This window comes from Carica papaya, chromosome 1 (genome assembly GCF_054855325.1).
Source record: "Carica papaya isolate Zhongbai chromosome 1, ASM5485532v1, whole genome shotgun sequence".
In the NCBI taxonomy this organism is placed as follows: domain Eukaryota; kingdom Viridiplantae; phylum Streptophyta; class Magnoliopsida; order Brassicales; family Caricaceae; genus Carica; species Carica papaya.
In genome coordinates this window covers 26,373,412-26,393,001 of record NC_142309.1, presented here as the reverse complement: position 1 = coordinate 26,393,001, position 19,590 = coordinate 26,373,412, and the positions used below count along the sequence as shown (strand labels likewise).

Here is a 19,590-nt window from a genome sequence, read left to right as displayed (position 1 = left end):
AATTAAAAGTAACTGATAAGTTTGTATATATGTATATATATATTTTATACAAGAAGGTAATTGGTGTATTTCTGAATTTTCTTTCAGATATATACATATATTGAGGGTCGTGGACTTCTGATAGGCGCCATTTTCATAGACACCATTATGATCTTGCATAGCCTTCTTCTCTCCTTTTTGGAGCTTTACTGGAAGAATTAGAGCTTTGGCAAATATGGCCTATGGCGTTGGGCCCGTTGTAAATAAGTTGGGCTTTTTGGTTTATATGAGGGCTAAGCTTTTTTACACATAAATTACCATTTTTATTTTTGATTTATTCGTTATTATTTAATTAAGCTGTACAATTTTTTATAATTTATTTTTATTTTGTTACGAAGAGAGACAGAAGTCTTAAAAAAGTAAGAAAATTAAGAGTTTTTCGTGCACATTCTGAACCAAAAAATTCTTGTCACATCAATCAAGTTGTTAGAGATCACCATGAGCATGCTGATGAAAACCAAACTGTAAAGAAAAATTAAAATTCGTCAACCCAATAAGCGCATTTATTATATTTGCGATAAACATGTTAAATTTTAATATATAAATTTTTGATAAATATGAACATTAATACAATAATCATCATTGGTAAATAGTTATAACGTTAGAGAACTATCAATTTAAAAAATAATATTTTACGATGTATATATATATAACTGCAAAATTATATTAATCAGTAAATTGTAAAATTTTTTATAAGTTAATATATTTTATTTTAATTACTTTGTATTAATTTCTTTAAAATGAATCACAATTAATTAAATTATATTATACAGTAAGTTGTTAATTTTTTGCTATTTTAACAGAAATAATGGCTTATAAAAAAATTTTATTAAAAATATAAATAAATTAATATCGATTCTTTTTTATTTCCTTTGTCCTCTGCAGATCACATGATGTACGAAAGTGACGTGAAACGCCAACGTGATTTGGAAGTTGATTTTCCACGGCAAAACTGCATCGTATTGATAACTGCATATGCCTTAATAGATATATATATACATACACCATATGACCATGATGATATCAACTAAAACCGCGTATATATGTTACATTGTGGTTGATGTCATTATACGTTTCATTAATGCGGATGAATCTCCGCCGTGTATATACGGATGATGACGACAGCCTGCGGTCACAGAAACCACATACATATAACTGATGATATATATTGCAGATCAAATCATATATATTACATTCTAAGTATATGTCATTAACTTTTGAAGCTAATAATGTCTTTTTCATCATTGAGTACTCACGTGCACGATTTTTCATTATGGGGTGATCAAATAATTGAATCCATTGATATGAGCCTGAGAATATATATGTATATATATATATATATAGGTGGGAAGATTCAATTTGAGATAATATATTAATTTTGGACTAAATTATAATTTTGAACGAATTTTATATTAAAATTAATTATGTTTAAATAAATATTTGATGGTATTCCACCAAAAAAATGCAAGTTTTTAGCAGCATAATTAATATATGTTATTGCTTCATTAAATGGGTATATGCAACAACTACCAATCAAGATTTTAATTAATGAAAATTTGTCCAACTTTATTATTTAATTTAAAAAATTACCGTAAGTCAAATAAATAAAATAACTTATAATAAAATATTCAAACAATGATAATCTATGATTATCATTGCATAAAAATCATTTATCTTTGGGCTAATACTAAATTGGTTAATTTATTTGTTTTAGATATCCTAAGTTTTATTTGTATTAATTGTTTTATTCTTTTTAATCTTTTTATTTTAAAAAATATTTAAATTATTATCTATTCGTTTAAATGTCATTAACATATTAATAAAATAAAATTGGTGACCAATTTTAAAAACAATTGGCATGCATTTTGTTAATTTAGTATGTCGGAAGGTAATTCTTAATTTTAATCCATACTGCCCCAGTTATAAAATTTCTATCTTAAACTATTTTATTGAGTTCACATATTTTTAGATTTAATAGAGATTCTCTTATGTTCCTCACACTTTTCGATAAAATATTTTATTTATAAACGACATAATTAATTTAGGGTAAATTAATGAGATTCTAGATACTGTTGATTTTTGTTGTAAAATTTTAGCTGATATATTATTTGAAGGTAGAATCTTACATATTAATCTCTTTTATATTTATTATATTCTTTATCTTTATTTATTATAAACTTCTTATGTTCTTCATATGTCATTTTTTTTACTTGCAATCGAGAAAGTGACATGTACCAAGCATGAAATAAATGTAGTTAATGAGAAAGAGGATTTAAAGGTGATGTGTTAGAAGTGAAAGACTGGGAAATAATGAGGTAGATGAAGGCAATCTTTTTTTTTTATATTTGATTCAATTTACTACCAATTTAAATCTAAAATAAGTTAATTTGTATAAAAAAAAATTAAATTTTAAAGAGGTTAAAATATTGATAATAATAATAAACTGTTAACGTAGTGATTTAATTATTAAAATTTTTGTGATTTGTTAGAAGGTCACATGTTCAATATATTGAATAAATATAACTATAAGTGATATTACTACTAAATCTATTATTTTATTATTCATTTATTAATATATTATTTATATAAATTTAATTTAAATAATTATAAAGTATTTAAAGAGCATAAATGAATGATCAAATTTATACATGATGGATGGATGGATGAATGTGTTTCGAATTTTTTGAACATTATTATAAAAATATAATTTAAACTAGACCAACCATATTTATAAAATTTGTAAGATCATCTTTAATTTTGAAGTACCTAATAAATACTCTACAAATCCGACAATGAGTCTCTTTCTACCAAAAAAACGAGTAAGTACTCAATCGGTTCATCCAAGATTATGATCACTTAATATTTTTAAAAATATAATTTAAAATAGTCATCTTTCTCTTTTCAAAAAGAACCACCATTATTCTCCTCTTTTCGCTTAGAATGGAGGATATAGACGAAATAGTTAAAGAAGAATTATCGTTCTGCAAATGTACAAATTAAGGTTGAACTTGTTATGATTGAGAGTGGAAGAGTAAAAGTTTTTAAAAAATGATGACAACTAAGAGGCATTGACTTATGAATGGCAATCACTCCCTTGAATTGCCCAATACAGAAATCTCCACATGATCCACCCCCGCCCATTAATCCGCCACCATACCAGTAGACTTCACGTACATACAGTCCCCATCACAATATCTCCAGCCCACCCACTCGCACACGCACTCACATTTCTTGGTCCGAACGGCTCGCCAACCGCCCACGTTTTCATATCATCAAACCTCGCCCCTTCCCCGTATATACGTATATACACACACACACACACACACACACACTCATAAACACTACCTCAAAAATCTTACTTACCTGTTTTTGTCAACTAATCAAAGTAAAACCGTAGAGATGCTCAGAGATTCTTACAATGATCAAATGTTTGAGTTGTACTGCAGTAATGGTAGGGCCATGGAGGTCGCACCCAATTGCCCACGCTGCTCTTCTTCCAACACCAAGTTCTGTTATTACAATAACTACAGCTTGTCTCAGCCTAGGTACCTCTGCAAAGCCTGTAGACGGTATTGGACCAAAGGTGGTTCGCTAAGAAACGTTCCTGTTGGCGGTGGCTGTCGAAAGAATCGGACTCGAACCAAGTCACGTCTTCCACCCAATTATGGCAAGCCGAACGAGCCATTTGGGACTAGGAAGAGTAGCCCTTCTCAGCACACTGGCTCCGAGTCCAACATTGACCTAGCAGTTGTGTTTGCCAGGTTCTTGAATGACCAAAATGAGGCTGATCGGTTTGTGGGTCAAGAGGCTAATGCAGGTACTTATCGTAGTGGGTGTTATCCGCCGGAAAGACTTGGACCTGAAGAGACGAGTTTGTCTGATCAGATTGTTGGTGATGGAGGTGATGGAAAGCAAGGGGAAGAGGAAGAGAGGAGTTTGTTTGGGTTGGTGAATGATGAATTGGTGATACAGAGTAGAAGTATTAGTGATTATAATATATGGCCTGAAGATGATGATGCTGCAATAAACATGCCAAGCTTCTCATGGCAGTTGCAGGATTTCTCTCTACTTCATGATCACTTCAACAATGACAATTGGAATTCCTTCGATCTATCCGGATTTTAGCTTTTTGATTCTCATATTCCAAAAATTTTCTATATATAATACTTGATTATTATCTTCTACTGTTACAATATACTCCATGGCACAAGGCTTATTTATAAAGATCATACAATTATTATTATTTTTTTTTTTTGTAGTCGGAGTTATTTTCTTTCATTTTACACAATTAGGCGAGTATGAGTTACAGACGAGAGATATCAATTATTAAAAAGAAATAAAACTGGGAATGCATTAGATTGCGGGTTCCATAACGTGTAGATCGTTGACTTGGTCAACCCCTTTGAAGTGTTTCAGTGGCTACTGAATAAAATATTGGTTACCAGAACACGGGTTCGAGCAACAGTTAAAACTCGTCTTCCATTCTCTCTGCCTCAATCCCCTGGTTCATTCTGCTTCCTTCTCCTCCGACTTCGAGGGTTTCAACCTCTATAATAAAACCACGATTCAAGCAAATATTTTCGGTTCGTCGTCTGTTGCTACATCGTCGATCGTTGCTCATATTTCGCGATTAGGTTTGCTGCTGGGTTCTTTGATCCTCTGTTTCGTTCTGCTTCCGACCCCTTCGAATCCAAGGGTTTCAGCCTCTGAAACAAGAACTGAGTCACGCTGATATTTTTGTTCATCGTCTGTCGCGACATTTTCCATCTTCGCTCATTTTTCTTATCAATTTTTGGCGCTTACGCTTGCTGCTGGGTTTTCGTTGCTTCTGGTGTTGCTAGCCGCTAAAGCTTCCATTTAACCCTGACATAGATATGTTTCCTCCTTTTCATCATCAATATTTAATTAACCAAGGACTCGGGATCGAGCACTAAAACGATGTCCTACGACGACCTGGAGATAGAGGACATGGAGTGGAACGAGCAGCTGCATATCTGTCCTTGTCCATGCGGCGACCTGTTCCAGATGACTAAAGAGGACCTTATACTCGGCGAGGTGATCGCTCGGTGCCCTAGCTGTTCTCTTTACATGACCGTAGTCTACAGCGTTGAAGACTTTGTCAAGGATTGCAGTAAGCCCAGCAACGGACCACCCATACAAGTTGCTTGACCCAACCTCACTTCCTCCAAATGCTTGGACTGCAGATGTCGATAGATGCGAGGTACCTTACATTTATACTTTTCTTCTTTTGAGATTGTCTAATAATGGATGCCATGAGGACTTTTCTTTATTTTCTTTTATGAGTTAGGGAAAGAGATATGATGATTTTGGTCATAAGCAAATGATAAGCTCAGTACAAGATGCTGTTAAAAACAAGTTTATGTGGATATGATGAAACAATCATAAGCTTCTTGACTCGCCGGCACTGCAAGAAAAAAATAAGATTATCAGCTGACGATCAATACCAAAAAAATAATTCCTCAGCTGCTATATGTTAATTTATTTGGAATAAGTTACTAATTAATTGGTAATCCATTGATAATATTTTTATGGTTATAAACCTGTTGATAATCTACAGTTATTATTAATTTTTTAGCGGTGAAGGTAACAATGGATAATTTTTGCATGACAGTGATAATTCCTTCTCTAGACTATGTTAAGTGTGTAATATCTTCGATTTACATGGTATATTTAGGATATTTTACTTTCTGCAGGTTACCTACAAAAAATAGAACTGAATGATCAAACTAGAGAACACATTGACTAAGGTCTTGTGGCTATTTATTGTCAGTCAAAGGACACTTAAACCTGGTCACATAGGATAACATGTGGGTTGCCATGGAGTTTGTGGACAATTATCAGATAAGCAGTAGCAACCATGGAAGCGGTGTAAGGATCAGTGAGGGCAACCAAATGATCTTAGTGTAGTGAGTTTGTCTACAAAAGTAGAATAGGTTGGAGGGTGGAATGGAATTCTTTAAAATTAAATTGTAATGAAGAGGTAAAGGTTTAACCATTCCCAGGTAAGGCATGGTGGAGAATAAGAAGCTTGTGAAATAGAAGAAGCTTTTGAGCCAAGTTGGAAAATTAGCAGAACATGCTCAAAGGAGCAATTCTTGTATCACCTGCTGCTTTGCTGGAACGGTTGACTAGCTTGCTTGGATCCTTGGTAACCAACTGCCTGTGCTGCCGCCCTTTTGTACATAATTTATAGTACGTAGCTTACATAGCCTAGCAAGGCATGCTAGGAAATTTGTTGAAACCTTCTACTCCAAAAGATACTTTGTCACCTAAGGTGTTTGGTTAATAAAATTCATGATGGACTTTTGGAGATGAAGTATGGAAATAAATGACTCTTTGATTGCTATTTGGTGATTTTTAGTTAATAAAGAAATGCTTATTTAGACAAATTAATCTGGCCGCTAGTTCATGGTTGGGGAATCGTTTGCCCCCACCTTCCATGATTTGCTCCTACCAGGGGCCATGTAATCGTAATAAAATCCAACTTGTTTCACTCATTGCTTGTCAGAAGCTGTTTGGAAGGCCCATCCTAATTAGAGATCTCTTTCTTATGTTTCTGTTTGTTATTTTGCAACTACGAAATATTCTCCTTTGTCTTTCTTTCTTTTTTCTTTTGAAATATATCCTACTTTGTCTTTTTTATGGGGGCCACCTTTAGATTTTGCAGTTAACTGCATGGTAAAGATGTCATTGCCTGCTTATAATTGAAAAAGACATGCCTCTAATCCCTAATAATTTACAAAATTTTCTGTTAACAAAAACTCATACTGAATAAATATTAATATCTATATTAATTTACCTGATGGTAAGGTAGTAATTTTCTCTTTGATGATTTTATTTTTTAAAAATAAAAAGTATAAAAAATATATTAAATCTCAGGCACCAAATAGGTGTCACCTATGTGCAAAATCATTTACAAGTCAATAAGTATATTTATAAAATTTCCAAAGTCCTTTATGTTATAAATAGGATATCCTAAAACCAAAGATCTCAAATAGTGTTACCATCTGTCCCGAATTTTATTAAACTCTTCTTTTATGTTCTCAAAAATTCTACTATTTCTCTCTTTCCAAACCACCCAAAATGTTGTAAGCGGAATGCAATTTACAATTTTCCTTCGCTTACTAATACCCTCCCATGCCCAAATCTCATTTTTTAACCAAGCAGCAATAACCCACCTAATCCCCAATAATTTATAAACAATAGTTCGTAACTTATATACCACCGGACACCATAGTAGAATATGATTACAGGGCTCCACTTTTCTCTTACGCAGAAAATATCCATTTACCATAATTTTCCCTTCTCATTGGTTTATCAATGGTTAATATCCACTCTCTTTCCGCCTCCCATGCAAGAAACACAATTTTTGGAGGAGCATTCACTTTCCGAATCTGCTCGAACAGAAACCTGGTGCCACTCTCAGCTTCATTCCCAACCTATTGATTATACTAGGACTTGACTGTGAATTCTCCTTTCTTCTTAAATTTCCAAACTCGCTGATCCCTGTTATCATTCAGATTCAACCTAGAAAGTAAGTGGAGCAATGCCTTATATTCTTCAATTTCCCAATCATTAAGATTTCTATTCACATAAACATCCCACTCTCTGTTACCTCCATCATCCCTATAAGTCTCCTTAGCTGTAATATTCTTGAATCATGCAATGGTAAAGATCTTCAACCATTTCATAAATATAACCCAGTTTCACCATCTCATTTATGATATTATGTGGCTTTCAAAGATCTCATTTATTTTCCAGCTGTGATCTGTTACTAATATTGGACAAATAGTATTCATAGAGCCATCACTATCATTACCTTATCTAAAAAAAAAAAAGGCCATCACCATCACTACCTTATCTCAAATCTACATGAAGCTGATAAGCTTCATGTAGATTTGATAGTATTCATCCAAATTGAAATGTGAAATCCCAAACAGTAGAAGTTTCGTGTGGCAAGGTCTCTGTACAAGTGTAAATACTACATATATACATGAAGTATTCGTGCTGATTAATCTGCTAAGCACAAATCAGCATAACCAAATTCTTTTATTCACCTTTGCATAACAAACCACAAGCTGAGATGTCTCAACCTGCTTCAGAGCAACCCAAACTTTTTCTTCTGTATCAAATGGATGATAGCTCAAAAGATTCCATTCATCTTTTGGTAAATTAGAATGCAGCCAAGGTATATTTGTCAAGCTTACTGATGATAAAAAGGACATCCAGAGAAATGTGGCGGACTAGTTCTGCCCATGATATTTAGATGATAGAAGAGTAGCAATATAGTTCCATCGTCATGTCAAGGAAAGAAATGACTGTTCTTTTGTTTCTCAACATATCTCTGTTTCTGTACATCTCTGCCTTCAATTAAGAAATACTTTCTATGATCTCCTGGCTTTCAAAATTTGATTCTTCACATCAGTTACTTTCTTCTCTTGGTTGAATTCAGCCCACTGATATCATGCAGATGAGAGTACAAATGTTCTAGTAATGGCTTTGTTCAGCATATCACAATAACCTCCACTCATCTTCCCTCCACCTTTCCCGTACAACTGCTATCCTTTCATCACCTCACACAACTCTAGTCCTTTCAAAAAGTGAACTTCACTGGTCACATTCTATAGGAAACTTGTCATAGATCAGACCTAACTTAACAATCACCTGACTGGAAAAATCCCTTTCGAAATTGGAAACCTAGTGGAGGACAGATGTTGGTACTAAATACAAAATTGTTGCGTAGTTTGGTTCTACTAAAAATTGGGAACTGTTCAAAGCTTCAACAACTTGAGCTTTTGATAACCATTTATCTAGAAAGATTCCTACACAAGCAAGACAATTGAAGTTTTGGGATCTCCTGGCATGGTGCAAACTTGGGAGACGATCCTAACGTAGATATCAATGTACAAGCAACTAGCTTTTCATGTTCTTGCAGATCTCAAAGTGCTTTTGGTTTATGCAACCAATCTCACAGGCGAGATATCAATAGAGATTGGCAATTACTTAGGCTTAGAGAACCTATTTGTCTACTAACAGAAATTGGTTTATGCAACCCAATGAAGTGGGTTTGTCAAAAAATCTCAATAATGTGTTGTGCTGGCGAGACAATCTAAGCAGGAGCATTCCAAAATCTCTTTTTAACTGCTCTAGTTTGATGATTTTTGATGTGTCAGTGAATTATTTAAATGGTGAGCTTACATTGTCTATTACGATATTTAATGGCATCGAGGAGCTTTGTTGTCTAGCAACAACATTTTTGGAGAAGATCTTACCTTCCCTAGACAGCTTTTATAGCCTAAAGCAACTTTTTGTTTAGAATAAAAAATATGTATATTTACAAAATACCAAGTGGTGCAACCCGTATACATTGAAATTAGACAAAACAACCCGTGTACCCATGTACATAGTCTAAAACAACTTGAATTGGGAAAAAATAATTTTGGAGGTGAGGTTCGTATAACCATTGACCAACTAAAGCAACTTACTTTGCCTGGCTGATGTTGGATAAATAAGATTGATTTGTCTAATTAGGGATTTTGGAATAAAAAATCTAGACATCACATCTAGAGTTTCTTAGACATCAAATCTAGGAAGTTTTAAGCATCACACTTAAGGGTCTTGATTGCATCACATAACCGGAAATTTGAGAAACTCTCAAAAAATTATTAAATAATTTGAATGTTTTAATAAGTGAGATTACAAGTTATTTATAATAATCTGTAAGCAACTTTTCCTAAATATAATTATAATAAGAAATTATAAACTAATAGAATTAAGAATACTAATCCTAACAGGAATAAGAAATTTTTTAAAAAAAATAATAGAAATAAAATCTAATACTAATAATATTAGAAATACTAATTCTTAGAAAAGTACTAATAAGAATAAAAATTCTAAATTACCCCACCTCTTTTGATACCATTCTAATTTATTTAAACTTTTTATTTCGAAAAAAAGAATAAAAATTCTAAATTAGTAAAACTATAATAATACTTCTCAATAATATAGACTTTTAAATAATATAGTAGTTTTACATTTATATTATTATAATTCTTAAACTATTTGGGAAATTTGATGCTAATTCATTCAGCATCACTAGCAGAATTTGCTGCATGGTGGTGGTATCACACCAGATGAGTTGGTCAATTGCTAGCATGTTAAAGCATTGGATCTTTTACATAATTGCTTACTAGGCTAGTTCCAAATTCTCTCTTCAATACACAAAACTCAACCCAAAGGTTATTACATCAAATGGAATTTCGTGAGAAATTCTTCCTGATATTGGGAGCTTCACCAGCTTAATACATTTAAGATTGAGATTAAACAACTTCTGTGTCCATATTTCATTTGAAATTGAAATCCTGCGCAATTTGAGCTTTTTAGAATTATTAGAAAATCAATTCACTTGAAAGATTTTTCAGAAGATTAGCAATTGCGCTTAGCTAGAGATGATAGATTTGTATGAAAATAGGCTTCTTTCATCTCTTGATTTTCTTGTAATCTTATTATTTAGAACTGTAACAACAAAATTTGTATTCCAAGAACAAACAGAAAAAAATCTATTATAAAATAATTAATTGTGGAACAAGCACAAGTCGGCCATATTTGATGCTAAAACTAATTAAAACAATTGATGAATAACAATTAGAGTCAGAACATTACTCATGTAGCTTTGCTTTAATACGTGTTTGCTTTAATACCGTGTTAAATAAGAGATTTGACTTTTTTTTTAAAAAAAAATGAAGTTATTAGAATAGTTTATTATTACACACAGTAATAAAAATATTAGGAATATGATATCTGGAGAGAAAATATGGAGAGAACCAAAGGCTAAAAGGACCGACATTCCCAGCTCCACAAGCTTCCATCACATCTTACTCCAATAAAGATGTAGAGATCTCAAGCTTCACCCTTTCTGCATCATGCATTGCTTCTAGTCATGTGACATCAAAAAATATTAGGCCCACAGACAAATTATTCTTATACCTCAATATTCAGCTAACCACCAGTACAAGACTTCTTTTAAGTACGAATACAACATAACTTCTTTTATCTCTCTCTCCCAAATATTTAATTAAGTCGAAACCAATAAGAAGAAGAAACATATTAACTATTCCAACATGAGAATCAGTCTTGACTTTTCTTTTCAATAAATAATTTTTACTAGTGTTTCAGATTCAAATATTATTATATGGTTGCTCAATGGTGGTTGGAATTAAATTAACCAAATTATACATGGATATATATATATTTGTACCATATTTAATTTATTAAATAAAAGTCGCAGTTGAAATATTTCTATGCTAATCACCTCATGCTTTCGATAAACACAAAGAGCTTAATTTCTTATTTTACTTTTGTGAATATAAACTAAACAGTATCAAGACAGCAACTCGGGCTGTAGACGATGTGGTGATTGTTGGAGGATGTTTATGGTTTTGAAATATATATCTATAAACTGTTGTCTGAAATTTGCTTTTGAGACCTCATACTTCCTACCATGAAACCTCACTACTTCCACCGTTTGTTCATTATTAATAAAATCTTTGCTCATAGTACTAAAACTAGGGGTGATAATGGGTTAGGTTTTTGATGAATGAAACCTGAACCCAATTAAGGTACAAAATAGAGTAAACTAAAGTTCCTAAGATCGGGAGCGGGTTCACAAAAATACTATTTTGTTCACACATGCAGGTTTTGAGTTAAACTTGTTCTGCCCTCTGCCGAAACCCAAAAAATTGTAACTCAAAATTAACTTGAAGCTAACTTTCCCTTCAAATATATATATATATATATATATTTATACGGAAGAAAAATTTTGGAACAAAAATATGATGTTTTTAGGATTTTAGTGTGTATATATATTTTTACTTGAAGAAGATGAGAGGATATTTAGCAAGAAGATGGGAGGTCGGTGTTGGTGCAGCAATAAGCTGTTGAGCACATAGTGGTAGACTAGGAGCGGCAGTTTGTGAAGTTTTGCAGACTTTAGTATATACACTTTTATTTGAAGATGGGAGGATGATTGGGGTGCGACGAGAAGATGGTGCCGCAGCAATGCAGCAATAAGCAGATAACGGAGGTGAGAGGAGAGCAGTCCAATGCGGAGTGGGAGGCTGGGAGGGGGAGCGGCAGCTTTCTGAAGACAGAAGTGTTTGACTTTATGGTTCCAGTAAACTTATGTATATATATTATTTTCTTAATTAAATTTTAAAATATATAATTTTGTATTATATTCTATGGCAAGTTGGATTTTTTTACTATTGAATCTGAACCTGAATTGACCTTGTTTGGGTTCGGTTAAACTGGTCAGAGTGGATTTTGTGGATTGAGGATTTCTTGCCATCCCTAGCTAAAACCTTATGGGCAGAATTAATATTGCTAAACTATTGTGTATAATTTTCAAGAGTATTAAGGTGGTTTATTTTAAATTTGTATAAAAAAATATATTGAAAATAAAATCTAAAATATATCAATCACATTTATAAAATTCAATTCAGAGACCGAGATTGCTGAAGTGTTTAGAAGGGAAGGGAGAGAAGCGAGCCTGAGGAGCAAGGAGCTGGTCTGCAGCTGGTCTGCTATTTTCTAATGTTATATTCTGTTGAGATGTTGTTAGAATTTTGGAAACGAAGAATGAGAATTGTAGGAAGCGTTGTAAGAAAAATTCCCAAATTAAATGAAACCAGCAGTCTCTCAAGTTTTCTACACACTCTACTCCTACCTTCTTCTTATTCTTCTTCAACTCTTCTTTCCTGCTTTCTAACTCTTTACTTCCTGACCCTGAAATTATTCTTTTATTCACCTACCAAGTCAGGGTTGATGTCTAAAAACTCTTGACATTCAACAACTTATGTACGTTCCTGATGTAACCATGTATAATAGAATTTAAGATATAACTTGTAGTAATTAGTTATTCTAAAAACTTTAAATATGTAATAAATAAATGGCTCAATCTCTCCTTTAGATTGCACACTGTTAACAATTAAAATAATAGTGGCTAATGATTGCTTTAATTTCAATGTTTCCTATCAACAACTCATCAGTTTAAATCCCAAATTTTAGGTCTCCCTAGCTGTACCAGCATTACATTTTAATTTTAATTTTAATTTTTTTTGGGGGTGATCTTAATTAATTAAAAAGAAAAAAGAAAGAAAACTTTATTATTGAGGCCACTGGAGATGGTTGCCCCCACCTTCCATGACTTGTTCATAGCAGGGGGCCAACCTGTTCCCAAACACTGTGAGCTGTTTGGAAGGCCCACAATTAGGACAGAACTCAACTCTTTTTTTCCTTTCTTCTGTTTGTATTTTTTTCCCAACAATGAAATATTCTCCTTTGTCTTTCAATGGAGGGCCACCTTTAGATTTTAATTTGGTTCACAAATGTCACTGCTCCTTGCTAATCCGAGGGATAGGTGTTTAATCCCCAATCAATAATTCTCTATCTTTTTTCATTAAATTTACAACCAAAACTCTTATAAACATATAGATATTATGTTGATTTCGGTTCAAGCTAAATGTCTGTGTCTTTTTTTTTTTTTTTTTAAATTAATTAATTAGATGTGGAAAAACAAAATTTCTATTAAATATGTAAATTATGATGAAGTTTTATGTAGAAAATACTAAAATATGTAAATTTAGTAGTAATAGAATATATTTGAAATTTATACCAATCACAAACATAATGTTAATATTTAACTTATTTGAAGGTGAAGCAGTAATTTTCTCTTTAACCATCTCTCATTTCTGATCCTGTGTAGCTTTCAAATATCCTCTTGATAAAAATTTGATAACCAATCTAATAGGGCATGTCCTAATCAATCTTTTTATGTTTTTGTATTATATATTGTCGGAGGAGAGGGACTCGTCACATTTCTTCTGGTTTCAATTATATCTAACACAGCATATCTTCTATCATTAATTTATTTCTTATCGAAATTTACTTATATCTAAAAACAACTGGAACACACCCACTATATGCAATTAAATAAATATAAAAACATTATATATTGGAGAGAAAAAAAAAAAAACAAAAACAAAACATACGTGACATATTTAAGATAATAATATAAAATGACCCACTTAACTGAAAAAGGTGAAAAATATTTTTAGAAATCATGGAAATATGATTTCAGTTTATACAAAACGTAGAAGATATTGTTTTTGCAAACAATTTGAAAGCATATTTTGAATTTATAAATTTTTTTTTTTTTTTTTAAAAAAAAAAGAAAAGAGAAACAAGAAAAGAAATCATTTTAGTGTTGGCAACTTGTGGAAGGTTCATGCATGGGAAGAGAATGGGTTTTTAGGGTGGATATCCCTTCAAAAAGCGGCACTGCTGGGACGTTTTCAGTTTCAGGAGAACAACCTTATATATCTCATTAAACTGAAATTATTATTATTATTATCATCATCTTACAAAAAGTTGTGGTGTCTACACTTCTTTTTTGGTATGTTGGTTTGTCATTTTCACAGCTCTAGATTTAGATTGGTTGATTAATAATATATTTTTTAACTGGTACAAAGTCAGGATGAGTGTTTGTTTGAGAGCGTTTGGAAATCTATGAAGATTTAGTTTATTTCTTTTTTGTAAATCTGAAGGGTTTATTTGTTAGCTCTCAACCAATGATAACAAGAGCATGTAGAGAGAAGCGAGGAACTAGTTTTCCCCCTAATATTTTTAGATGATAGAAGAATAGCAGACAAGCTAGTAGTAATCTCATGATCATGTCAACCAAACCAATTACTATTCTTCTCTTGTTCCTCAAAATTCTTTTGTTTCCAGCCATTTCTGCTTTGAATCAAGAAGGTCTGTCTCTACTTTCATGGCTTTCAACCTTTAATTCTTCACCCTCTGCTACTTTCTTCTCTTCATGGAATCCAACCCACCAAAACCCATGCACATGGGACTACATTGAATGTTCGAGTGATGGCTTTGTTCGGCATATTACAATTACCTCTATTCATCTTCCTACCACTTTTCCCACACAACTCCTCTCCTTTCATCACCTTGCAACTTTAATCCTTTCAAATGGGAACCTCACTGGCCACATTCCACCTTCTATAGGAAACCTTTCATCGCTCGTCACCTTGGACCTCAGCTATAATCTTCTAACTGGAAAAATCCCTGCAGAAATTGGGAATTTAGCTGAATTGCAGTTGTTGGCACTAAATACAAATTTGTTGCACGGTGTGATTCCGCCTGAAATTGGAAACTGTTCAAATCTTCAACAGCTTGAATTCTTTGATAACAATCTATCAGGAAGGATTCCTGCACAAGTAGGACAACTAAAAGCTTTGGAGATTTTTCGAGCTGGTGGAAACTCAGGATTTCGTGGAGAAATCCCAATGCAGATATCAAACTGCAAAGAACTAGCCTTTTTGGGTCTTGCAGATACTGGAATTTCAGGACAAATACCAAGCAGTTTAGGGGAGCTGAAGAATCTCCAAACTCTTTCAATCTACACAGCCAATCTTACTGGCAATATACCAATAGAACTTGGCAATTGTTCAGCCTTAGAGAACATCTTTCTGTATCAGAACCAACTTTCAGGTAAGATTCCCAACGAATTGGGCTTGCTAAAAAATCTCAAGAGGGTGTTGTTGTGGCAAAACAATCTAAGTGGGAGCATTACCGAATCTCTAGGTAACTGCTCCAGTTTGATGGTCATTGATTTGTCATTGAACTCTTTAAGTGGTGAGTTGCCCTTGTCTATGACATATTTAATGGCATTAGAGGAGCTCCTTTTGTCTGGCAACAACTTGTCTGGAGAAATTCCACTGTTTTTCGGCAACTTTTCTAATCTAAAGCAACTTGAATTGGACAATAATAGTTTTAGGGGTAGGATTCCACCAACAATTGGCCAATTGAAACAACTTTCACTATTCTTTGCCTGGCAGAATCAACTCCATGGAAGCATACCAGTTGAGCTGGCCAACTGCGAGAAACTTCAAGCATTGGATCTTTCACACAATCTGCTTACTGGGTCAGTTCCATATTCTCTCTTCAATCTCAAAAACTTAAGTCAAATGTTATTGATATCAAATAGGATTTCAGGAGAAATTCCACCAGACATTGGGAATTGCACCAGCTTGATACGTTTAAGACTAGGATCAAACAACTTTAGTGGTCATATTCCGTCTGAAATCAGGTTCCTGCATAACTTGAGCTTCTTAGAATTATCAGAAAATCAATTCACGGGAGAGATTCCTCAAGAGATTGGCAATTGCATTCAGCTAGAGATGGTAGATTTGCATGACAATAAGCTCCAAGGGACAATCCCTTCATCTCTTGCATTTCTTGTCAATCTCAATGTTTTAGACATTTCAATGAATAACATAGGAGGAACTATTCCGCCAAATCTGGGCAAATTAATTTCCTTGAATAAACTTACCATAAGTGGAAACAAAGTTACAGGTACAATTCCTAAAAGTCTAGGCCTTTGCAAGGATTTGCAGTTGTTGGACTTGAGTAGAAATAAACTCGTCGGTCCTATCCCTAATGAGATTGGTCAATTGCAAGGATTGGATATTCTACTCAACCTGAGTTGGAATTCTCTCAATGGCCCAATTCCGGGAGGCTTCTCAAATTTATCAAAGCTTGCCAATTTAGATCTCTCTCACAACATGTTAACAGGAAACCTAGCAGTTCTCAGTAGCCTTGACAACCTTGTTTCTCTGGATATCTCCTACAACGAATTTTCTGGCATCCTTCCCAACACCAAGTTCTTCCAAAGTCTCCCTCCCACAGCGTTTTTTGGTAATCAAAATCTTTGTATCAATACAAAAAAATGTCATTTAAACAGGGCTCACCATGCCGGGAAATCCACAAGAAATCTTGTTATATGCACTCTTCTTAGTGTCATTGCAACTATGATATTCGTTGTCGTTGGTGTACTTTTGTTCATCAAATTCCATGGAGTTGCATTTGGGATGATTGATGAAGATCACAATTTGAAGTGGGATTTCACACCATTTCAAAAGTTTGATTTCTCAGTAAATGATATTTTGACAAGGTTGTCAGAATCTAATGTTATTGGGAGGGGTTGTTCAGGCACGGTTTACCGAGTTGAAACTCCCACCAAACAGGTTATTGCAGTAAAAAAGCTATGGCCAGTCAAGAAAGAAGAGCTTCCAGTTCCAGAGAGGGATTTGTTTTCTGCAGAAGTCGAGACACTTGGATCCATAAGGCATAAAAACATTGTGAGGCTTTTAGGATACTGTAACAATGGGAAAACTAGATTGCTCTTGTTTGATTACATAAGTAATGGGAGTCTGGCAGGGCTTCTCCATGAAAACAGGACTTTCTTGGACTGGGACGCAAGATACAAGATCATACTTGGAGCAGCCTACGGTTTAGCTTATCTTCACCACGATTGTATTCCCCCAATTATTCATCGTGATATCAAGGCGAATAATATACTGGTGGGACCGCAGTTTCAAGCCTTCCTGGCAGATTTTGGACTAGCAAAGCTTGTTGACTCATCAAAAAATTTGAGACCGTCCCACATTGTTGCTGGGTCTTATGGATACATTGCTCCTGGTGAGTATAAAAACAGATCACTTTCAAATTCATTTATAACAGTTTCTCCACAATTATTTTTAGAAGATTAGAAGCCGGTTGAATTTCACATCCCAAAATACATTTTCTTCAAGTTGGGTATCTATATAATGCATACTTGAGGGCTAAAAGTTGAAGTTCTGTTATCATATTTGCAGAATATGGATACAGTATGAGGATCACAGAAAAAAGCGATGTATATAGCTATGGTGTGGTGCTCCTAGAAGTCTTAACAGGAAAACAGCCAACTGATAGTAGAATCCCAGATGGTGGTCACATTATCAGCTGGGTAAACACGGAACTGCGGGAAAGAAAAAGAGAGTTCACAGCGATTCTTGATCAACAACTGTTGCTACAATCAAGTACGCAGATCCAAGAGATGCTTCAAGTGCTTGGGGTGGCTCTTCTTTGTGTGACTCCTTGTCCTGAGGAAAGACCAACAATGAAAGACGTGACAACAATGCTACAGGAGATTAGACATGAAAAACAGGATTTTGAAAAGCCAAATTTGCTTTGCAGAAGAGTAATGATTAATCCAAGAACAGCAATTCACTCTTCTAGTTTCTCTAGATCATCTGAACCTTTAATTAGGTCATAGTTGATTACTTTCCCAAAATTAAATATTTATAATTCCATCTGTATTTTTTTTCAAGTAACACAAAAGGAAAACATTTGTATAGACTGACATCTTGGAGGATTAATGGGATTTCATGTAAATTCCCTTGTATAACTTACCTATAATCTGTTTCTGAGTTCACTTCCTAGTTTCTTCTTGTGTTATTTCTTTATAGCAAACAACTCATGCAAGCTTGTTTTCTTTGAGTACATGACTCATTTAGAATTATATCATGTCATTCATGCGACAACAATGACAACTTGATATGCATATCCAGGGATTTTAGACTTCTTTCACTAAAAACAGAAGCTAAAAATTGAAAGATCTCAAGCTTTCCCAACATCTTACTCTTAACAAAGATGCAAAGATCTCAAGCTTCATCCTCTTGAAAGGATCCTTTGCTTCTAGTCATGTGATATTAAAAATATATATATATATATATATATATATTAGGTACCCGTACAGTCATTCTATCTCAACATACAAATAATCACCAATCAAAGTCACGTTATATTTAGCTTCCTATATAAGCAATTTCACCTTTAATAACGTGAGTGAGGTGCAGTTCATTTGATTTTACTCCAAAAAGCAAAGGTTTTTAGGATTTGCAATAAAAATTAAAACATATATTATAGTATACACCTCATTTAAAAATATGTCAAAAGATATTTCTGAAATTTTTTGAAATTCTAAAACCTCAAAAATTGAGATCACTTTCCACAGTTATAAAATTATTTTGATGAAATTATTAAAAATAAATTAAAAATATATATATTATATGATTTTCAAAAAATATATAAAAAATTAACTTCAAATTTATTCCGGGATTGAATCACATTTTTAGACACTTTTTGCAAGTTAAGAATGAGATTCATTTTGTAGATCTGAAAAATTATTTTACATTAAAATGATCAAATCCTCAACATTATGTCACGATATCTGTCAATTCCGAGTGATTCAAAATGCAGTTTTAGTAGTATTGAAAAGTTTGTTTGAAGGAGTATCGTCTCTATATGAGAATCACCTCAAGTGGTGACCGAAAATATACTTTCTGGTGCCGCCAAGTTGGTCAAATATCATGCGAGAAACTCAAATCTGTTTTTTTATAATTCAATCTTTTCTCACTGTACGATATGGTTAGTTGCGATTTTTGCACAGACGGAAAGCAAACATCGAGAGCTTTTCCAGTAATATATTATTTGTTATATAAATTTACTTTAAAAATTTTCTAGAAGACTTTTTTCTTAAATATCATTCAAAGAAGTTTTAAATTACCGAGTATTCTACGAATTAGTAATACAAATTTTTAGACTTTTATTACACTGAGAGAAATATCCATCAGGACAAAAATA

The 19,590-nt window shown here is 33.3% G+C and overlaps 2 protein-coding genes across 3 annotated transcripts; both read left to right on the top strand.

Annotated features, from left to right (window-relative positions):
• Positions 1 to 3,050: 3,050 nt before the first annotated feature.
• On the top strand, positions 3,051 to 12,334 carry LOC110815181 (Dof-type zinc finger DNA-binding family protein). Of its 2 annotated transcripts, none has more exons than XM_022042846.2 (2): positions 3,051 to 5,260; positions 5,754 to 12,334. In XM_022042846.2, exon 1 carries the CDS (start codon positions 3,439 to 3,441, stop codon positions 4,162 to 4,164), a length of 726 nt encoding a protein of 241 aa, XP_021898538.1. In that variant the 5' UTR covers positions 3,051 to 3,438; the 3' UTR covers positions 4,165 to 5,260; positions 5,754 to 12,334. The 2 variants fall into 2 exon arrangements, with proteins under 2 accessions (XP_021898538.1, XP_088062374.1); XM_088206248.1 differs by lacking the exon at positions 5,754 to 12,334 and adding an exon at positions 5,348 to 5,454.
• A 1,370-nt stretch (positions 12,335 to 13,704) lies between these two features.
• LOC110815223 (uncharacterized) lies at positions 13,705 to 18,389 on the top strand. Its single transcript, XM_022042902.2, has 2 exons — positions 13,705 to 17,604; positions 17,781 to 18,389. Exons 1-2 carry the CDS (start codon positions 14,784 to 14,786, stop codon positions 18,218 to 18,220), a joined length of 3,261 nt encoding a protein of 1,086 aa, XP_021898594.2. The 5' UTR covers positions 13,705 to 14,783; the 3' UTR covers positions 18,221 to 18,389.
• The last annotated feature ends 1,201 nt before the right edge of the window (positions 18,390 to 19,590 follow it).

What these genes read in the sequence shown, in the direction of transcription:
- LOC110815223 (XM_022042902.2), top strand. Translation starts at nt 14,784, where the DNA reads ATGATCATGTCAACCAAACCAATTACTATTCTTCTCTTGTTCCTCAAA. An exon ending in TTATGGATACATTGCTCCTG is followed by an intron (nt 17,605 to 17,780) that starts GTGAGTATAAAA and finishes TCATATTTGCAG; the next exon opens with AATATGGATACAGTATGAGG.
- LOC110815181 (XM_022042846.2), top strand. Translation starts at nt 3,439, where the DNA reads ATGCTCAGAGATTCTTACAATGATCAAATGTTTGAGTTGTACTGCAGT.